Source organism: Pelodiscus sinensis, chromosome 4, assembly GCF_049634645.1.
Source record: "Pelodiscus sinensis isolate JC-2024 chromosome 4, ASM4963464v1, whole genome shotgun sequence".
Lineage (NCBI taxonomy): Eukaryota > Metazoa > Chordata > Testudines > Trionychidae > Pelodiscus > Pelodiscus sinensis.
Window position 1 is genome coordinate 15720862 of NC_134714.1, and position 21296 is coordinate 15742157.

At 44.0% G+C, this 21296-nt stretch overlaps 1 protein-coding gene across 2 annotated transcripts in view; it reads left to right on the plus strand.

Annotated features, from left to right (window-relative positions):
* Window positions 1–21296, plus strand: part of MTHFD1 (methylenetetrahydrofolate dehydrogenase, cyclohydrolase and formyltetrahydrofolate synthetase 1) — a 75441-nt gene that overhangs the window by 32320 nt on the left and 21825 nt on the right. For both annotated transcript variants that reach the window (XM_075926399.1, XM_075926400.1), the window contains exons 8-18: window positions 1340–1451; window positions 7154–7281; window positions 9411–9508; window positions 10264–10437; window positions 11150–11286; window positions 11847–11893; window positions 14142–14249; window positions 14357–14431; window positions 16204–16306; window positions 20109–20185; window positions 20917–21057. In XM_075926399.1, the coding sequence (XP_075782514.1) occupies window positions 1340–1451; window positions 7154–7281; window positions 9411–9508; window positions 10264–10437; window positions 11150–11286; window positions 11847–11893; window positions 14142–14249; window positions 14357–14431; window positions 16204–16306; window positions 20109–20185; window positions 20917–21057 (1200 nt within the window). The remainder of the gene's footprint in view (window positions 1–1339; window positions 1452–7153; window positions 7282–9410; window positions 9509–10263; window positions 10438–11149; window positions 11287–11846; window positions 11894–14141; window positions 14250–14356; window positions 14432–16203; window positions 16307–20108; window positions 20186–20916; window positions 21058–21296) is intronic.

Below are 21296 nucleotides of genomic sequence, written 5' to 3' on the forward strand. Positions count from 1 at the left end.
GACTGAGCCAGGTTGCTGGCCAGCCTGCTAAAAAATTTACTGGTGGGGGAGGGGGAAGAAATGTATAGTCTATAGCATTAACCTATAACCCCATGCTAATTGGTTAATCGACTACACTGTTACATCCCCACTTCAGCCATCAGGCAAGAAAGTGGATGTGTATGAACATAACACAGACACCAAATCAGAAAAACTGCAATGCTCTGATATGGTAAAACAAACCTCTGGTATTCCAATGGTATTTAAAGTGGAGATAACAACACTGACCCAATCTCACGAAGTTGGTGGTAGGCGTATTAATGGTTTACGTGCAAAGTATTAATACAATCTCAAATATAAATTTTCTCCCTTTAAAGAAAAATCAAACGGCTAACTACTCCCTTTGAAAAACTAGATGGAGTGAAGTCCCCATCTAGGTTTTTCAAAGGAAGAGTTATCCTTTTGATGACATTAATGATAGATTTCTGCTGCTCTGACCAGCTCTGCCTGTTTTATCGACATGATTTAAGTGTGTGCTAATGCCAAATTAGAGTGGTGTGTTACAACCTCATCAATGTTAAAAGAATAAATCCATAGTTAATAATGATTTGAGCTAGGAAACTGCATTGCTTAAGCTTACCTGTTGCTTTAGAGGCCTAACCAGCATGTGTGCGGCTGATGGCTTTCTGAGATGTGCTGGTTGAGTCTCTAACCAATGTGCTCTGAAAAGAGCAGCTCTGCTCTAGGAAACTGTGGGTTAACTTGAGGAGACAAAAATGATTGTACAGTAATGTTAAGCATGGGTTGATGCATAGGGTCTTGCCTGGGAGTTGGGACACATGGGGGGTCTTTGCCCACCTCTGACACTGACCTGTTGTGTGACCTTAAGCATGTCACTTAGCTTCTCTGTTCTTCCCCTTCCCCCTTGTCTATTTAGGTTGTAAGCTCTTCAGGGAAGGGACTGTCTCTCTCTGTGTACAGTGTTTATGCCCAGCCCAATGGAGTCTCCCTCCTGGTTGGAACTTGTGTGTGCTATTGTAATATCAACAATAATAATCAATACAACCCTGACCTGCATTAACAAAGAGTAATGGTTATAAAGAAGTCAGCATGAGGTAGAAAGATGACTGCCATGTGCTTCTGATTGAACTCCATGTATCCAAATTCACAGTCACAAGTTCTTCAAAGTAGCCATAGAAATATTTCCTTTTTACCCCCTCCTGGGCTTCTGGGAGGATTTTCATTTTCAGTTGGGGGCATGGTTTCTTTTTTATCTTGTTTTGAAAATGTAGATGACTAAAGGTAAACTGAAAATGACCTGCTTTGTATCCGCTGTAGTGATGCAGAGTTATTTTGATAGGTTAGTAAAGCTGATATCCTGGTGGTTGCGGCTGGTAAACCTGAAATGGTAAAAGGGGAATGGATTAAACCCGGTGCTATAGTAATAGACTGTGGAATCAACCATATACCAGGTAAGCATGTGTATGTGTGCGCGCATGTGTATGAGAATGCGTATGTGGAGGTTGGGATATTACATCGTTGCTGTATCTTTTTTAAGATCTCTACATAATCTGAAAGGACTATTGTTTTGATGCATAATATAATTTGCAAACCAGTGGAGGGTTGGGCATAAAATAAACTGGTTGTGGATTTTTGTCTAGGGGTTAATTTAACTACTTTTTGTCACTTGTGAAGAAGAAACAGATGGTCTCGTTCATTCTTCCCTCCTCCCCTCATTTTAAATCCAAGTTACAGGTATTATATGATATGGGAAATTAGTCACAGTAAAGCTGTCACATGCCTACGCCCCCAGGGCTTTTAAGAAGGTAGCTTTATAATTGATCAGTCATTTTGTTGCAATGCAATTATCTAATGGAAGGTAAAGAAATTTCTCGCCTACAGCTCAACTGTCTTGCCTCTTGCAGATGACATCTGAGTTGTTGTAGTTAAAAACATTAAGTTCTCTGCTTAACGTAAAACTGCCCTTGCTGTTTGTTGTTATTTGATATATCTGTGCCAGGCCACCCAAACTTTGGCATCTTGTCAGGAACTAAAGAGCTGCATTTAATTTGCATAAAACAAAACATATTGCAGCCTCCTGTTAGCGTGGTGCAAATAAAAATGCTATTGTGTTCCAATTATACACTGTCTTGCTGTTGTTCAAGGGTTTATGTGGACTGCATTTCAGAGAAGTTAGCCCTTGATCATCACTTTTGTCTTTGGAAAGGTTTGTACCTAGTGAAAAATCACTTGTGCAATGCTAATTAGCTGGGTGCATTTGGGGAGATGTGAGGCTAATAGACAAATGTCTTAAAACATATCCTGTAGAATTATTCCATATTAAATACCAGCATTCAGTCTTGTACTCTACAAAGTTTTTTGCAAAGTTTTCACTTGCTTCTCCCATCCTTAATTGAAGGCTTTAAAAGAACTGCAGGAAAATGCTGTGGAACCTTTGGGAAACCAGGACCAGGAAGTGTGGGATCATAATGCTAGAAGGGAGTAAGTGGCTGCTTTGTCAGCTTCTCCAAAGAGAGCTTTTCCTAGAGTGGGCTGTTGCTTGCCCTTGTCTGAGATTTAACAGAAGTCCTGTGCTCTAAACCCTAGGCAGAAAATAGTACCAACTGGCCTCCAGTGGATTTAAGTGTTCCCAGCTAGATACATGCAAAAAATGTGAAGTGCAGCTCTGTGTATTAGATTATAACTGGTCTTCTGAGGTGGAGAGGGCTGAGGGACTGTAAATCCTGGCCTCGGGGATGCAGAAGGGGCAGTGCCAGTTCATCTGCACTGTTCCAGCGCTGCAGAAATCCTCTGTGCTGTGGGGAAGCCACAGAATCAGCATAGTCTTGCCAAAAAATCCCATGGGGGCTCTTGATTGCATTGCTTCCTTTCTGCAGGTTGGAACACTCTTTTGGGGGGTAATCCTAGGTCCTGAAAGCCTCTGCGGGAAGAGAGAGCTGGAAGATGAGTGTGTATCTGAGATCCTCTGTGTTAGGTGTCCTTGAATCTCAGTTGACTGGAATGCGTGAGTTTAGGGATTGGCACTCCACGTTGCTTCAGCAAAGGAGACTAATCAGTAGCCTGCCCTGTCCTGCTAGGAAGAAATTCAAAGTAACCTTGCATAGATGTATGCATATCTCCTGTACAGAGCTAACCCACTGAGGAATCCATCTAGCAGTGGCATCTAAGCAGTGAATAGCTTTACAGCTGACTTCCAGAAGAAGAGCTCTGTGTAGCTTGAATGCTTGTCCCTTTCACCAACAGAGGTTGGTCCAATGAAAGATATTGTCTCCCCAGCCTTGTCCTCCCAGATCTTGAGTCTGTCACACATTATCCTGACGTGAGCAGTTCACTTTCAAGTGCGTAGATTTGACTGTCTGCTCTGGGAAGGAACCTTGTCGTCTCCGATCTGTACAGTGCCACCATTCTTTGACCTCTAGCTGTTGAACTTTTTTCTCCTCTGATGTTTTAGCTGTGAAGAAAATCAGTTGTGTGTTTAGGAGACTCGGCACTTGGAAACTTTTTGTTGTCACTGACGTGGTGTGTGAGTTGGGAAGTATAGTTGAGGAGTGAGAGAGAGTAGGGGATCTCAGCCTTTTTCTCTCGGAGGCCACGCTCAACAGGCTAGAAGAATTTCAGGGCCCACAGGGGTAAGAGGAAGATGGTCCAGGCTGGGGGTGAGGCCTTGGGCACAGGCATAGTTAAACTTATATTTTCAGGGGCCGGCAGGCCACGGCAGAGTCGAGGGAGGCAGCACCACCTCCGGACTCCTCTCAGTAGCCCCCCCCCCCCCCCCAGCCTGTCTGGGTTGTGTGTGGTGGGGATTCGGTTCAAAGAGTTTGAAAACTTCAGGAGGACAGGGAGGAGTTAGCTAGAGGTCCCTGGGGTCACTGAGCCAGGTTCCCCTCTCTGGGTGGCTCTTGTAAGTTGTGCAATTTGAGGAATAGCCATCACTTCAGGTACCAGCAGCAGTAGATGTGAATGCCACAGCTGCCCACTCCGTGGCCAAGCAAGAACAGCAGCTGCCTGAACCCCCTCCTCTGGCTTCCAGCCTCTGACCTGGCAAAAGGTCGGTGCCTCAAGGGCCAGGAGAGGAGGAAGTAGAGGTATTTGGAGCTGCCTTTGGGCTGTTCTGCTTGGCACTGCGGAGGGTGGGGGAGCAACCAGTGCTCGGGGTTTCGGCCCCACGATGGGGGCAGCAGGACTTGGGGTTTCAACCTCACTGCAGGGTGGGCCCTGAGGCTTGGGCTCTGGGTCCCATGCCCCTTCCTCCCCAAAAGGGCTCACAGAGAAATTCTGGATTAGTGGATGACTGGGGAAGAACAAGCAATGAAAGATCCTCTGACTAATTCTTGGAGCACAAGAGGGAAAATATTTTAAAGGTGGTCAAATAGTCGTCGTTTTCCCCTTCATTTATATTACCTTGCAGAGTTAGCACCACAATTCAGAATCACATGTGCTTCTCTGGCTTGCCTATGTATCAGACCCAGATTAGGGTATTTTGTTTTGCATGCATAATTTATCAATTGTTTGATTTGTTCCTGGGGACTGAGGCCTTTTGTTGCTGGTATGATTTGTAGTCCTCCTTGGCATCCTTAGAAGGAAATGTAATTACATTATTTGCCTTTTGCATTCCTAATGAAGTTGCTCTTCAGGCTGGGAGGCTGAGTTATTCTGTAGCTCTAGTTGCTGTAGAAACAGGATTTAACAGCAATGACGTGATTTGGGCTTTGAGTACAAGACAGAAACTTATCCCTTCACACACACACGCACCGAAACTTCAATACTGCTAGTTGTCAGTAACAATGGTTGTAAAACTAGTGTTGACTTCAGTTGCTTTTGGGTTGACTTCCCTTCCAATTTTTCTGTGACCTATTGTTTTATATATTTTCTCATAGTATGTATGTGAAAAGCTTTTGATTATATTCCCTCCAATGTTCATGACGTACAGCCACACTGAAGAAAATGGAGCTGCATCAGAGCAACTGAGGGTGAAATATGGCCCTCTGGTTATAATACTATTTAATTTATGTTTGTTTCTGGCTTTTTAAAAAAATAAGCTTTTTTGGTTTCTTACTTTGAGATTAAATTTGGAAGTGTAAAACTTCTTTCAGACCACATGTTTATATTTCTTCATGTAATGGTCCTTTTGTGTTCTAAATCACTGAAGTAAAACATCCACCGCTCTTGCAGAGAGAGCGAAAGTTACCATTTTAATGTACTGCATCTAAAATTAAGTTCTTCTGTAGGAATTAGTAGACGAGTGAGTTCTATGTCCAGACAGGTTAACCTCCCTACCATCCTCATTTTATGCAGAGTGAATTAAAGAAACCCAAAGTATTGGATTATGGAACATTTATTCATGGGGAAGGATGAGGATTGGTGATTAACCTTTGCCAAATAGAAGATAGACTTAGGCCAGGTCTATACTAGACTCAGAAGGATAGCTTAAAGTAAATTTCAAGTCAGCTTACAGTACATTTAGGAAGTTTAAGTAAAGGAGGGGGTTACGTTGCATTTCAAGTTTGACTGTGCTAATCTAGTGATACTGCACTATTAGGCTACATCTAGACTACAAGCCTCTTTCAGAAGAGGCTTTTTCGAAAGAGAGCGTATACACTACAAGCAGATTTTTTTGAAAAAGCAAGCCACTTTTTCGAAAGTCTAGATGCTCTCATTCAAAAAAGCACATTTTGCATTCAATAGCGCCTTTTTTCGAAAGAGTACTTTCGAAAAAAGGCGTTATTCCTCGTAAAATGAGGTTTACCGCAATTGAAAAAAACTGCTGCATTCTTTCAATTTACTTTTGAAAGAATATGGCTGCAGTCTAGACGCAGATGAATTTTTTTCGAAACTAGACACCCTTATTGGCCTACTATTAGAACACAGCAAGAAACCCTCCTTCTCCCCCTCCAAATTGTCCTCTGTCTGAAGAGAGGTGTTTTTCTTCTAGGTGAGGCATCCTGTGTATGGTGTGATACTTGCTTATGATGGTTCAAGTTGAAGTGTAACTTGTGTTATAAACTGGGTGATTAGTATTTAGAATCCTGTGTGGTTATTTTTAGCATGCTGGCAAGATTAAATGTTCTACCTAATTCAGTCATACATTTTTAAGCCATGTGCCACACTTATCGTATGTAATCAAGTGCAGAACAGATCGAAGCATTGACTTGGTCTGAAATGCAGGAAATCCAATTTAACATAAATATGAAGAGCAAAGGGAACTGTAGCTCATTACTGGAAAACGTGTTCCACGCCCACCCCTCACTGGTTTGTCTGTCCTGAATTGGACGTACAGCTCAGTCACTCTCTGATAGTTGTATAGTGGCTTAAATGAGTTGGTGGGTTTAGTTCCACACCTCACCTGCCCCTCAGGCTTCCATGGAGCCAGGACTTTGTGAGCACAGTGTCCCTTGCCTCCCTTTCCACAGGCACCATGTCATGTGGAGCCTTCCATGCAGGAGCAAAATATAGGGGTCATGGACGTTCACGTGGACTCACAAACGATGTGGGCGGGAGGGGCCACTAACAGGGAGGGGACTAGCACTCCCAGCAGGGTTGGGGCGCCCTCACCGACAGCAGCTGGGGGAATAATAGAGAAAGACAACCCTGCTGCTTTACTCTCCTGGCCGCACTGTACTGAAGGAGGGGGAAGATTGCTTCTGCACTCCTGGTGGGCTGCATTCTCCAGCGGGAGTGGAGCAATGTGATAGCCAGGGAAGCAAAGCAACAAGGACCCCTGCTGCTCACACCAGTCCTGCTATACGCCTGGGCCGCCTCAACTGTGGAAAGAGCAGGGTAGGGGGGGTAGAGCAGGGCCTGAAGTGGGGGGGGGGGGGTCATCCCAGCCCTTCTCTGGGCTGGAGAGGGGGCATCATGTGGCCAGTATGTCATCTCTCACTAGTCGTCTCTGCCTCCATGACAGTTCTCATTAAGGAAGCCCCTGCACCCTCAAGGAAGGAGAGACTGCTTGTGTTGTACCTGGTCTCTGGATAGACAGTGCTGCCAATCCAGCTTGGCTTCACAAGTCCTAAAATTATCCTTTGAGAAATAAAGAGAAATGTAGCATTTTCCAGCTTGACCGTGTGTTGCTGCATTTTGAATTCAGTTTGGGGAGTTCAGCCTCTTGTTTCAGTGAAATGCTCGGTGTATAACTTTATCTTCCCCCTCCTAGACAATACAAAGCCCAGTGGGAAAACTGTAGTAGGAGATGTGGCTTATAGTGCAGCAAAGGAAAGAGCTTCATATATCACCCCGGTCCCTGGGGGCGTGGGACCTATGACCGTGGCCATGCTAATGCAGGTATGTGAACAACAGCTGAAATGGGCCTTGCCTGTCCTTTCTATGTATTTGTATGACTTAGCCAACTAACACACAGTAAATAAAATGGGCATTTCTGGGGGTGGGGGAATGCCTGGGAGGAGTAAGGCTTTGTGCCACTGCTCAGACATCTCACAGACATGTCCTGTGTTACATTGTGCATATGCTATTTGGATGTGTGAGGTTTGGGTCGCTGTCATCTTGCGTGTGACGTCACTGACACGCATCATGTTACCTAATGGGGTTTGTCGCAAGAGGTGAGTGATTTCCAGTGTCAGTAGCCTGGTGCCTTGCATGCCCTCTTCCTGACCCTGTGCAAAGCAATCCAGTTGCAATTGGCTTACAGATTTGTTGCAGAGGAAATTCCCCTGCTCACTCCCACCCCCAGGAGAATACCAACAGTACAGGGGGATTGCAACTCTGACTTGTGAGCTGGCTCATGAATCCTAGGAACTGGGCCTGATTTAGGGGCAGGCGACTACCCTGGTCAGCAGGCTTGGGTGGCGTCAGGCTTAGGAAGCTGGATTTTTTTTTTAAAGTAATGAAAGGGAAAATAGAATGTTGAAGTAAAATGTGTCAAGTATTCCATGTGTGGGTTCATCATTCACTAACTTCCTAGAATGTTCCTGACCATTGTAGAATCTCATTTCCAGACTTTCTGAGGACTACACTCTCCTTGAACATCCTAGATGTTGTCAACCATGCCCTTGTGCATATATTGCTAGTCAGTCAGTAAGATACAAGAATGAAATGAGGCCCTAGCTGCAATATTGTGAACTTTGTTTTATTGTGTAATTGTAAAAAGAAAATTGTGTGTTAAGACTTGAGGAGTGGAAGTGACGACTAATAAAGGATGTGTTTAATGGGAAGTGGTGCTTCAGCTCACGACGGCAAAGACGAGATGAGAAAAGCTTTTCTTTTCAAACTAAAGGACTAGGGTTAACTATGGATGTTAAGAAGCATGTAATTCATTAATCATGTAGTCAACAAAAATTTTGTCAACTGTATGATAAATCAATAAGGGTTAACATTGCAAGCACTCAGTCCCAACTCATGCTAGGTCCTGGGAGCTACCTCCGCTACAGGCTCTGCATTAATAGTATTTTAGGCTCCTAAAATATTTTCAATGCAGAGCTGCAGAGAGGGTAACTCCCGGGGCCAAGCGCAAGTTGGGACTGAGCCGGACTGCTGGCCAGCCCTTTAAAATATTTACTGTTGGGAGGATATGTGTAGTCGATAGCATTAACCAAAAAGCTTTTGCTTATCAGTTAATCATTTCATCGACTACATTATTATATCCCTAGGATTGATGTTTTAAGGCTGTCACCTGTGATAACACTGTTTAATACTGATCCACCCAATTTTGGTGCGTTTTTCAGTTTCTTGATGTTAGTGCATTTCAGTTATTCTTAAAATGAAAAGGTTTCTATAAGCTTAGAGGAAACAAATATTTTTCTTTGCTTGTATGCGGCATGAATAAATAGAGCTTTATAGATCTGAGCATTTAAATTTATCATCTCATACGATAGAGATAAATCATGCATGCGGGTTATGAAATGGGCTACCCACACAATAAAAATAAGGTTTTTCAAAAGTTTAACAAATGGAGGGTGGTACACCGAAGATGCTCCTTCAGGGTGCTGCCCCCTCTAACTGCAGAGATTCACAGCTGTAGGAGGGTAATGGGAGCGGGGTGTAGGATTATCTGGGGAGGTGCAACAAGCCTTCTGGTGGTTTGGTAGTTATGATGGTGGCAGGTAAGTGCCACCTGAGTGTGGTCTGGCCACTCCCTGCCAAAATGGGGGCTGGTAGCTGGGTCACATTGGAGTGAGTATCACTGCAACCTGGTGCACAGGGTCACCACATTGCTTGGTTTTGACCCTGCCACCCTCGGCAACTGCCTAGTTTGCTTACAGCTATAGCAGCACCTGCCAGCCTTTGTGTGTGTGTGAAGGGGAAGGACATGTCTAGAGTAAAGCATTTTGAAAAAATCTCACTGAGAAGTGGCTTTAATCAAAGACGGGCTGAGCAGTCCTTTTTCGGACCTGTTTATTAACCAGCACATTGCAACATTTGTGACTCTAAGTTGAGCTTTTTTTATCCATGTTTAGAGCACAGTAGAGAGCGCACAACGTTTTCTAGAGCAATTCCAACCTGGAAAATGGAACATCCAGTACAACCAGCTCAGCTTAAGAACTCCCGTGCCAAGGTACCACTTTAAATAAACTACTGCTGGCTATCTAGTACTATCATGTCTCTCTTCTTTAGTTTCCCTGGGGCTGTGCATGAGAATTCCCATGGCAGGCTTGTACACGGGAGGGTAACTACTGAAGTTCATTTTAGTTTTTAAAATACCCAGCGTTCTGCAGAGGAAAGTAATGATGCTATCAGAGAGCAGTACTACTGGCACTTAGGTTGCCATTTTACACAGAGACCCCCCCACTTCAGCGGAGTATTATGTATGGCTTCAGTTCCTGTTGTGGGATTTGAGCATGTGCTTAAATATTTTCCTGAATCGGGGCCTCAAAGGTCTGTACAAATCCTAATCTTCTCAGCCCTTTTGCAAGCCAGACACTGCTAGGGTCCGTTACATGCATACTGGCTGAAGCAGCAAGTAGCAAGATACCTTCCTTTGTCTGAGAAGAGCTGAAGTCTGAGCTAACAAGAGCACCTGGAGATGAGTTGTTGAATTAAAGCTCCTGCTAATAACAAACAATGGAAAATATTTGCACTGTCACAGGAAAGACAAGAAAATTCCCAGTTAGGAGGCATCACTAGCTAAGTTTCTTTGAGAGATGGCAGTGGGCAAAGAGGACCTTTTAGGGGAGATTGACTTCTTTAGCTGTAAAGCTTAGAGGATTTCAGTTTTTTAATCCTGCCTTGGGTGCTTTGTGGGCTATACGTGTCAGGAAGCAGGCAGTTTCGTGCTTTAGCAAGTTAGCTTCCCCTCCTCTTTTCTTTAAGCGACATTGAAGTATCTCGAGCTTGCGTACCCAAGCGCATTGGTCATCTCGCTAGAGAAGTCGGCTTGCTCCCTGAAGAGGTGGAGCCTTATGGTCAGACCAAAGCCAAAGTCTTGCTGTCAACTCTCAAACGCCTGAAGGACCAACCAGATGGCAAATACGTTGTTGTAACAGGGTAGGTTGTTCCTTCCTTAAAGGTGATATTGGGAAATGTGGTATAGAATTTCAGGGGTGGGGGTGTTGGAGCGTTGTTACTTTGTCCTACAGGTTAAAACTGTTGGAGGCAACTTGGAGTAATTCATAGGAATTGGATCAGATCCAGAATCCATCTAGTTCAATATCCTGTCTGAGCGTGGCCAGAACCAGAGGCTGCAGAGGGTGGTGCAAGATCGTTATGATGCGATGATCTGGCCCTGCACTTGTGACTTGTCTGTGTCATGGTTTTGCTTGTACCAGAAAGGTGCGAATTTTAGTATGTGACGTGTTGCTGCGACCCCTGCTGGAGGCACTAGGCATTCCCTAGTGCATGTTAATGAAATGGGACTGTTAGAACACGCAGAGTAACTTCTAATGTTCACCAGCCGGGTGCACAAAGGCTGGTTAGTGTGACATACAGGTGTGAACGAACATATACCCCTCTCTAGTCCACACCAGTGTAAACAAGCCCTAGGGCTCATACAGAATTCAGCCTCTTGGAGTCAGACTTGAGCCCTGAAGCATGAAGTTCTATCCTTTCCAAAATGTGTGTTCTCGTTAACTCTGATAACTGGATAGTCTTTTGTAGTTAATATTCTTTGTGTTCCGTGTATACGTCCCATCCCGTTTTGAATCTTGCCGAGTTCTCGGCCTTGAGTAGTCCATTGCATATGCTGTATTGTGTATTGCAGCATCACACCTACGCCACTGGGAGAAGGCAAAAGCACCACTACGATAGGCCTGGCTCAGGCCTTAGGAGCATGTCTCAATCTCAATGTGTTTGCTTGCGTCCGACAGCCTTCTCAGGGACCAACCTTTGGCATAAAAGGTATGACTTGGCCATAGGCCTGCCCGCAGGGGGTATAAAGTAGACAACCAATGAGTTCAAAAGGGCCTGGGGCTACCACGGCAGCGTCCAGAGCCCCAGGCCTTTTAAATCACTGCCAGAGTGCCATGTGGTGCATTCCAGGCAGTGCTGAAGGCCGGCTGCTCCCAGTTCCGCCCCCTTCTGCCTGAGACCCCGCCCCTTCCAGGGACACAGAGGCCACCTTGCCCAGTGAGGTTGTCAGCAGCGTCATGTTGATTGCTCATTGTGCTGGATAGGAGAGTAGCAGGAAAGGCAGTCAGCCTATGGGTGTTCTAGAGATTTCAACTCTTACTTGTAGATGTACCTAATTCCCACTGAGGGCATTCAAAGGTGTCACGTATATCTGGGGAGAAAATCAGTTTTCTTTAGAAAAAGCAAGTTTTCGACACACGTTAAATTCTGGTCTGGGTTTCAGTCGTACTTGTTCAACAACAGACATTTTTAAAATGGCTAAGCAGAGGTGTTCGGCGCTAGGGAGGCCTCAGCATGGTTTGATTATTTCCTTCTCTATATTTTTGTAGGAGGAGCTGCAGGTGGTGGATATTCGCAGGTTATCCCCATGGAGGAGGTAATTTTAACACAAGACCTTATTGACTGTGTAGTAATCAATCACAGTGAGAGGAGCTGCTGTAGTCAGTTAACTTCCTGAACTTTATCTTGCTTGTAGGGAAATGAGAGTGGGTACTGACTTTCTTTCAGCTATTTTAAGGAGAGAGAGTGTTTATCTTTCGTTGTTTTAAATGGAAGGCTTCGTAGATAGGCTATAGGACTGGGAATCACGAGGACTTGATTACCTTGCCATTTATACCACTGACTCTCTGCATGACCATAAGCAAACCATTTTAATTTTATGTGCTTCGATTTCCCATATGTAATGTGGGGGTACCAATGGCCTTCCTTTGTAAACCTCTTTTAGATCTAAGGGGAAGAGTATTGAGCAGCACTCTCTGTGACTGTTTACAGCAATGGTCCCCAATGTAGTGCCCGTTGGCACCATGGTGCCCGCTGGGGAATTTATGTGCACCCGCCTAGTGACCAGGGCCAGCCTGAGCCATTCTTGTGCCCTGGGCGCGCGGCACATGTGCGGCCCCGCCCACGGGCACCCAGCAGCCCCAAAAGGTTGAGGACCACTGGTTTACAGGAACACTTTATTTTTGTGTGCTGCTTCCACGTAAATATCTCTGATTATTAATATACAATGGGTAAGGGAAACTTGGAAAGCAGTAAGTCCAAGATGTAGCAGTGTTAATGGTCAGTATGTTAGGCCAGGTCTACACTATACCCAGAAGATTGGCTTAAGGTATTCAGCTATGTGAATAATGTAGCTGGAGTTGACCTAACTTAAGCTTGAGCTTGGTGCCATCTCCACAGCAGGAGGTCGATGGGAGAAACGCTCCCATCAACTTCCCTTACTCCTCACAACAGCAAGGAGTACTGGCACCAACAGGGATGCCCTTAGTGGTCCATTAGACCTGCTAAATTGAATGCTGGAAGATTGACCGCCACAGCGTGGATCTTCCCTCAAGTGGAAACATGGCTTTAGACTGGAATATGCAATGTGGTAGGGCAGCAGCAAAGCTAATGTGTTTGGGGGCTTTTTGACAGTGAATGAGGAGGCAATGTCTCTTGTGTTAGAGCAAATATATTCTAGGTGCCGCATGTGCTAGAAATGTAGTGGCACATCGGCGGGCATTCAAGGAAGATGAGCAGAAATGACAAGGGTATTGTAGAGGGAGATTCATGAGTCTAATCAACAAAAAGTATAAATGTGAAGGAGGGCAAAGCTTTAGTTAGCATGGTACTGAGGGGGATATTGGTGAATTCAAGGGAGGAAAAATAATCTCTTAAGGAAAGGTGCAGAATCCCAGTCACTTGGGACACTTAACTAGAATGGCCAAAACACTTGCCCCTCTACAATAAAGGAACAATCCTTCTGTCCCTGGAAATCAGACTAGATAAGATCTCTGTCTGACCTATGTGGTATGGGGTTTTTAAAATCAAAACATAATTTTTAAAAAAACTGCAAGTCTGTGGAGCTAGTCATCATAGTACAGGCTCTGAGATATTGGTGGGTGCCTTTTGCAAGCATTCTCCAGCCCAGGAAGAGCTTAGCCAGTACAGGGCATTAAAACAAGAGGTGAAAAATAAGGCAATAAACAGTAGTATATTTGTACGTATTAGAATAAGATTGACTGTGGTTATTAGTACATGGCTTGCTCTATTTTTGAGCCTCGGTCCATTTTAAGGCATTAGTCATTGAGGTTTCTGGAGTCTGTGGTATTAAGACTTTGTGGCTCTTGCTGTGTCATCTCTTCTGACTTTTCTAGCACAGTCTCCTTTGTTCATTTCACTCCTATGCATGGTTATGCTAATTCCATCCTCCTCTTCTCCTGCTGGCCCAACCTCCAATTCTAAATGCCAGGACAAAAGCAGCAGCTGTAAATCCTAACCTCTCATCCCCGTATGCTGCACAAATCAGATCAGTTGTCTGAAATGAAGGTAGCATAACCATGTTTTCCCATTGTCTGTGAAACCTTCTTTTGATGATCCTGGCATAGCTGAGGGAACTGCCTCTTGCATGAGAAATTCATTTTGAACACTTCGTTCAGGAAGTTTGTAAAATGACATAAATGTGGGGGCGGCATGTTTCTGCTTTAGATGAATTCCATCTTCTGTTCCACACATTTTACAGAGCAATTTTCCTCCTGCCACTCCCCCAGAAACATTGCTATTAATATATCTCTTTCCATCTGGCTATCACAAACCAGGGAGAAACAAGGGGGGTTAAATAACTGATGTCCATTTTTTTCTGATAGTTTAACCTCCATCTGACTGGGGACATCCACGCCATCACGGCAGCCAATAATCTAGTAGCTGCAGCTATCGATGCTCGTATGTTCCATGAGCTAACTCAGTCTGATCAGGTACGAGAAAACGTGATTGATTCCTTCCTGTGTTGTGCTGAGCACAGTCTATTTTGATAAGGTTTATTGAACACCTTGCAGCAGCTAATTGTATCTTCTTTTTTAAGGCTCTTTATAACCGCCTGGTGCCTCTAATCAATGGTGTTAGGAAGTTCTCTGATATTCAGCTCCGAAGATTGCAGGTGAGTTGATCGAGCCTGGTAGGTTTCTAGAACTGTGAAAAGATAAATTACAAAAAACTTACATTGGTCAAAAATGCACTACCCCAGCTAAAGACATGTCACAGTCCTCTCCCTGAAGAGGTTTCAGTCTAACTCTATATACTGTTCAGTGAATGAGTAAGTTACAAGGAAGTTAGGAAGAAACAAGGACCCCTTATAAATAACCAGCTGTTATTTCAGTGTCCTTTTTGCAGCATAACATCAGAAATAAAGATTGTCCCTGCCCCAAGGACTGCCTGTAACTACACATTCACTACTGAAGATAAATGTTTCCTGCTATGGTATTTATTGTGGCAGTGCACATAAAAACGTGGCCTTCAGAACATGAGTGACTAGAAATTGTATTTTAATACAGGCTGGGCAAAAAAGGAGATGTGATTTATTTGCACATTCTTTGTGTCCATTTTTTAACATGGAAAAATACTCCACTGAATTGCACTCCTCTAGGCACGCAGTTGTTCAATGATCATTTAAATTACTAGAACTTTGTATGAAAAAGGAGTCATTTGTCTAGTGCTCGGCAAAAAGCATGGACCACCATGTGTTCCTGATCTCTTTAGCAGTTCTATTTCATAGTAGCGACAGGATCATCTAGGTGGTAAGTTCTGGGGCCTTTATTGGAGTTGCTCGTTAATCATTTGGCCAGAATAGTCCTGCCTATTAACACAGCCAGCGGCACTCAGAATTGCATGACTCCTCTTATGTTGCACATCCTACATAGGTGTCCACTGGGAGAACAGTAGTCTGATTATGGAGAGACTAAACTTTTGTATCATTACCAGACTATAATGTCTCATGTTTGATTGACAGTTTTAGCCTCTCCTTCTTTGCTGGGCTAGGTCACATCAAGTGCTAGGGCTTATTATATGGAGAGCTATTGACAGGCTCTGCAGGGAGCCCTAGCCCATCCTCTGTTGCCAGGGTGCTGCTAGCTAGAATGTGGAGGTGTGAAGAGGATGCTAAAGCTGGCAAAAAAAAGTCCTGCTGGCTCTGAGAACCCCTAGTGCTTAGGAGAACAGAGCAGAACTCCTCCCCTCTTGCCTCTCTTCTGGGGACATGTAGGACTGTGCTGTCCAAATAAAATACTTGCTGTTCCTAAATCAGTTCCATTGCTTCACTCATTTCTAAGCTTGTACTTGAATCAAGCTCCTTGAGATAATGCCTCTCTCAGTTAAACATCTGGGCAAATTGCCATTCTTCAATATGTTCCTGGTCTTCAGGCAGTACTTACTGGGATGTCGACTGTCTTGTGACAGAATTGTTCAGTGACTCCTTTGTGCACTGTATCAAATGTGCTGGAGAAGCAGCGTTGCATTGCTTATGGCTCTGCACATGATACCACGCCAAGTAATGAGCAATCAGGGGAGATTAATGCTTAGAACCAAGCATATAAGGTAGAGCTTTGCATGATTGAGGGTGAGGACGGAGGTGGCTTCCTTTCCTCTTTAAAACATCGCTGGCGGTTAACATTGACATTCACTCTGAGAGGGACTGGATTATACACATTGCCTTGTGACAGAATTTGCAATTTCTAGTAGCACACTGTGCTTCAGAAACAGATTCTGACTGCTGCTTTATGTAGGGAAATGTAGCTGTAGGGAGGCACCCTTTCCCTCCTGTTATAGCTGAAAATGGGGAAACCTGCTGTGCAAAAGTTGATCGTTTTAATAAAAGCTCATTTCCTTCAACCATTTGACTATTTATTTCTTCCCTTTCCCCTTCTCACCTCGCAGAGATTGGGTATTGAGAAAACTGACCCTGGGACATTGACGGATGAAGAGAGAAACAAATTTGTGCGATTGGATATTGATCCAGACACCATAACATGGCAAAGAGGTACTGGAGCTGAATTGACAGGCATGGAAAAATGTGTGAGAAGAGGAGTTGTAAATGTACGGGGAGCTGCATTGACTGTCAAACGGGATGTCAGGGAGGGAGTCTGACATCGTGGATGCTTAGTAACGTACATTCACTTTCGGGCTCTTTTTCTAGTCTCAGTTCTTGAGCAGCTGACCAGATGACTTGAATGCTGATTTGCAGAGGTGAAATTTAGTTAATTGCTGCAAAGCTGTATGCCAGTAGCTCAGTGAGAGAACACAAAGATTGGCAGCCCTGGTTAGCTGCCTATGTAACCACCCCCAGGTGGATTTGAACCTGGGACCTCTGGAGCTGAGTATAGGAGCCTCTATCCTCTGAGCTAAAAGCCAGCTGGCTCCTAGCCTGTGCTGTAGAGCTCTCTTGGTCTTAACTGTTGCTGTGGTCTAGGTACCACTTGCATTCCTCAGTAACCACACGAGGTGGGTGGGTTACACCTACTCTTCGCAACCCTAAGAGGGAGGGAAGTTCGTAGGGCTGGCAATTGGGAGAACCAGGTTTGCTTCTGTACTCTAACAACTGTCTGCATGACCATGAGCAAGTCAGTTGGGACCAGAGTTCCAAAGTTGTTCTGCACATCGGTGTTGTGAGGATAAAAAGCATTAAAGACTGTGAGGTGCTCAGATACTATGCTGGTAAAACACAAAGGCCGGGTCTACACTGAGACCCAGCAGCTCAGCTTAAGGTATGCAACTCCATATATGTAGAATATGTAACTGGAGTTGGCAGTATCCCCACAGGCCAACGGGAACTCTTCCTTTACTCCTGGCAAGAGTAGAAGTATCAGATGCCAGCGGGAGTGCCCTTTGAGTTTGATTTAGTAAATCTTAACTAATTGCACTTTTTTGGTGTATGTTCGTTGTGTGATAGAATTTAATCTGGTCATTCTGTTGGCAGATTTTAAACCTTTTTATTGACCGATACCACTACTTTCCTAGTTGGTTCCGTTACAGCTGCCAGCAAGTAATATCAGATTAATTAAAACAGTTATTTTAATGTCAGAAACAGCATTGTTTGGACTCTTACTCCCTCTAGAATAGTTTGGAACAGATGGCTTTAACTCTCTGTATTTAATTGTTTATAGCAAGAAAAATTGAGTAACTGAGGACTGCAGCCTGAATGAATCTTCTAAAGTGAATGTTAAACTTCTTCTATATGTGGCATCTCATTAAGAAAAGAATGTCTTTTGAGCATTTAAATTGTAGTTTGATCCAGGTGGATAGAAATTATTATTATTTAAATAACTATAAAATTAATATTGTAAAAAAGCAAGATTTAAAAATGTTAATGTTTTTTTAAAATCACTTGTTTCTATTTCTTTTTTTCTTCACATTTTATAAGACTTACAATGCTGAAGTGTGGGAGGTTTCTTGTAGTTGTTTAATTAGGCTTTGTCAACACACACATGTTGCAATGTGTTTTCTATACTGTTATACCTGAACAGGCTTATACCAGGCTACTTTATTACATTTCTTGTACTGGAAAAAGCTGTAGTAATATAAGATATAGTAACATGCTGGTATTACTGGGTTCACCTTAAGGCTTGTACTGGAATAACTATAGTGGTTTTAAAAAACCCACACACATACCCCTAGTAGAAATAGTTACACCAACAAAAATTATGAGCTATGAGGGAAGACTGAAAGAATTGGGCTTGTTTAACTTTGAAAAGAGAAGACTGAGAGGGGACATGGTAGCAGTTGTCAAGGATCTGAAAAGGTGTTACAAGGAGGAGGGAGAAAAATTGTTCTCCTTGGCCTCTGCTAATAGGACAAGAAGCAATGGGCTTAAATTGCAGCAAGGGAGGATTAGGGTGGACATTAGGAAAAACTTCCAAGCTGTCTGGGTGGTTAAACACTGGAATAAATTGCTTAGGGAGGATGTGGAATCTCCATCACTGGAAGTATTTAAGAGCAGGTTGGATAGACATCTATCACGGATGATTTAGATGCTGCTTGCTTCTGCCGTGATGGCAGGGGACTAGACTTGACCTCTTGTGGTCCCTTTCAATTCTGGTATTCTGTGTTTCTATGATTCCATGATCTTTTTGGTCTGTGCAAGTGGCTGATTTGAATTTTACTAAAAAAGGCAAACCAAAAAAGTTATTTATAAACCTGGTTTATTTTAATGTCTTTTAATTCAGATACTATCCTATATCAACAATGAGGAGTGAAACATGTTTTCAGATCTGGCTCCCAAAACTTAATAAGACTAACAACATTGGCATATACTGTGAAATATTTAAATTTACAAGTTTGTAGTGAATAATGAATATTTCTCACATTCAATTCTGTTATGAAATGCAGCACTAAAAAAGAACTGATTGATACTAAAAGGCTGTGTCTACATTGGCATCCCTTTCCAGAAAAGGGATGCTAATGAGACTCTTTGGAATTTCAAATCCACGGGGGATTTAAATATCCCCCACGGCATTTGCATTTACATGGCTGCCGCTTTTTTCCGGCTCGGGGTTTTTGCCAGAGAAAAGCGCCAGTGTAGACGCGATTCTCCGGAAAATAAGCCCTTTTCCGGAAGATCCCTTATTCCTGCTTGAAAGTAGGAATAAGAGATCCTCCGGAAAAGGCTTTATTTTCCGGAGAATCACGTCTAGACTGGCGCTTTTCTCCGGCTTATCTCCAAGCCGGAAAAAAGCGGCAGCCATGTTAATGCAAATACCGCGGGGGATACAGGCAGTCTCCGGGTTACGTACAAGATAGGGACTGTAGGTTTGTTCTTAAGTTGAATCTGTATGTAAGTCGGAACTGGCGTCCAGATTCAGCCGCTACTGAAACTGATCAGTTTCAACAGTGGCTGAATCTGGACGCCAGTTCTGACTTACATACAGATTCAACTTAAGAACCCCAGGCATCCCCAAGTCAGCTGCTGCTGAAACTGATCAGCGGCTGATTCCAGGAAGCCCGGGGCAGGGGCTTCCTGTAGTCAGCCACTGGTCATTTTGAGCAGCTGCTGACTTGGGGACACCTGGGGCAGAGCAGCTGGGGTGCTGCTGGGTTGGTCCAGTGGCGCCCAGAGCAGCGCTACGGGACCAACCGGCAGCGCCCCAGCTGCTGTACCACAGGCGTCTGGAGCAAAGCGGCGGAACACGCGGACAGCCCAGACGCGTCTGGGCTGTCAGCTGGCCGCGTGCTCCGCGGCTTTGCTCTGCTCTGCTCCCCGTCCCCCTGGTCTGCAGACGCGTCTGGGCTGTCAGCTGGCCGCGTGTTCCTCTGCTCTGCTCTGCTCTGCTCTGCTCTGCTCTGCTCTGCTCCCCGTCCCCCTGGTCTGCAGACCAGGGGGACGGAGAGCAGAGCAAAGCCGCGGAGCACGCGGCCAGCTGACAGCCCAGACGCGTCTGGGCTGTCCGCTGCCCGCGTGTTCCGCCGCTTTGCTTCCTCTCCCTGGTCTGCTGGAGACCAGGGAGAGGAAGGGCCCCGTTCGTAACTGCGGATCCGACATAAGTCGGATCCGCGTAACTCGGGGACTGCCTGTATTTAAATCCCCCGCGGATTTGCCTATTCCAAAGTGCTACATTAGCATCCCTTTCCGGAAGGGATGCCAGTGTAGACACAGCCTGTGTGTGTTCAGTAGAATTTTATTTTTTCTTTAAAAGAGTCTTGTGTTTCTCATCACTGGTGCTTCTTGAAGTGATGTTTGTCAGTTTTCTGAGTGACAGCATGGACAGTTTGGAGTTTGAAATCACATATGTCACCTTGATGTGGTGTTTTCTTTTTGTCTCCCTGCAATCTCACCTCCCCCTCCATAGTGATAGACACAAATGACAGGTTCCTGAGGAAGATCACTATCGGGCAGTCTCCGACAGAGAAAGGCTTCACACGAACGGTAATTGGTTACTGCCTCTTGGGGCATTTAACCTTTTGAAAAAGATGCAGGAGAAGAACAGTCCCTAAATAAAGTTGTGATGTTCATCTTAGGATTTCTTCCTTTAGGAATTAGCAAATGTGTGTTCTGCCATTTTCCTGTTCAAATGCAGGCATGAGGTTATGAAACAGAGCAGTATTATAGTTCCTTCTCCCAAACCCTGCTGCCTTTGGTTTTAAATTTTGATCACCAACATTTTTCTTTCCTGAAAGTTGGTTTCCTGGAGGACTGGGATCACTGTAGAGTCTGGTTACCTAAAATCAAAACATGCGAAAATATATTTTATTTAGTGCAACAATAATCATTTATAGCTATTCCAGGGACTCCATTATTTAAATGTATTAGAGGTTTTTTTCACATGCTTCAGCACTGAGACCAATTACTTAGATTGCTTTTTAAAATACATTCAGGCACAAAACATAATACTATGTTTCTGATGCTAAATTACTAACTAAATTGTGTGCCAAATATATTGTCAAATGATGTTAGCAGACTAATGTTCCTATGCATTTTTCTTGAAATTGCTGAAAAATCCTACTTAAACACTGAATGTTAAGCACTTTTGGTTGTGATACTGTAGATCTCTTTTGAAAGGACAAAAATATATTTTGAAGAATTTAATGCTGCTAAAATTTCTGCTTAGCAGCACCTAACACCTATCTGCTTGTTTTTTCCCCTCTTGTTTTTTATAGGCCCAATTTGACATCACAGTGGCAAGTGAAATTATGGCGGTCTTGGCACTCACTGATGGGCTAGAGGATATGAGAAGACGATTGGGCAAAATGGTGGTAGCCTCTAGCAAGAAAGGAGAGCCAGTGACGACAGATGATCTTGTAAGAGTGCCATATAATTGCTACGTTCTTTAAATGTAAAACTCTGTTGCAAGTGAACGTCCTGTGGTGTAAAACAGTAAGGAGATGGTTCCACACTGTGAAGGATAATAGGCTGTTAAATTAAGGATGATATCCTGGTCTTGTTCAGTGTGAGTTCTGACTTCAGTGAGGAGCGTGTACATGAAGTTGAGGCTTCAGCCCTAAAAATTAATGGGGAAATATGCAATGGCACAAATGCT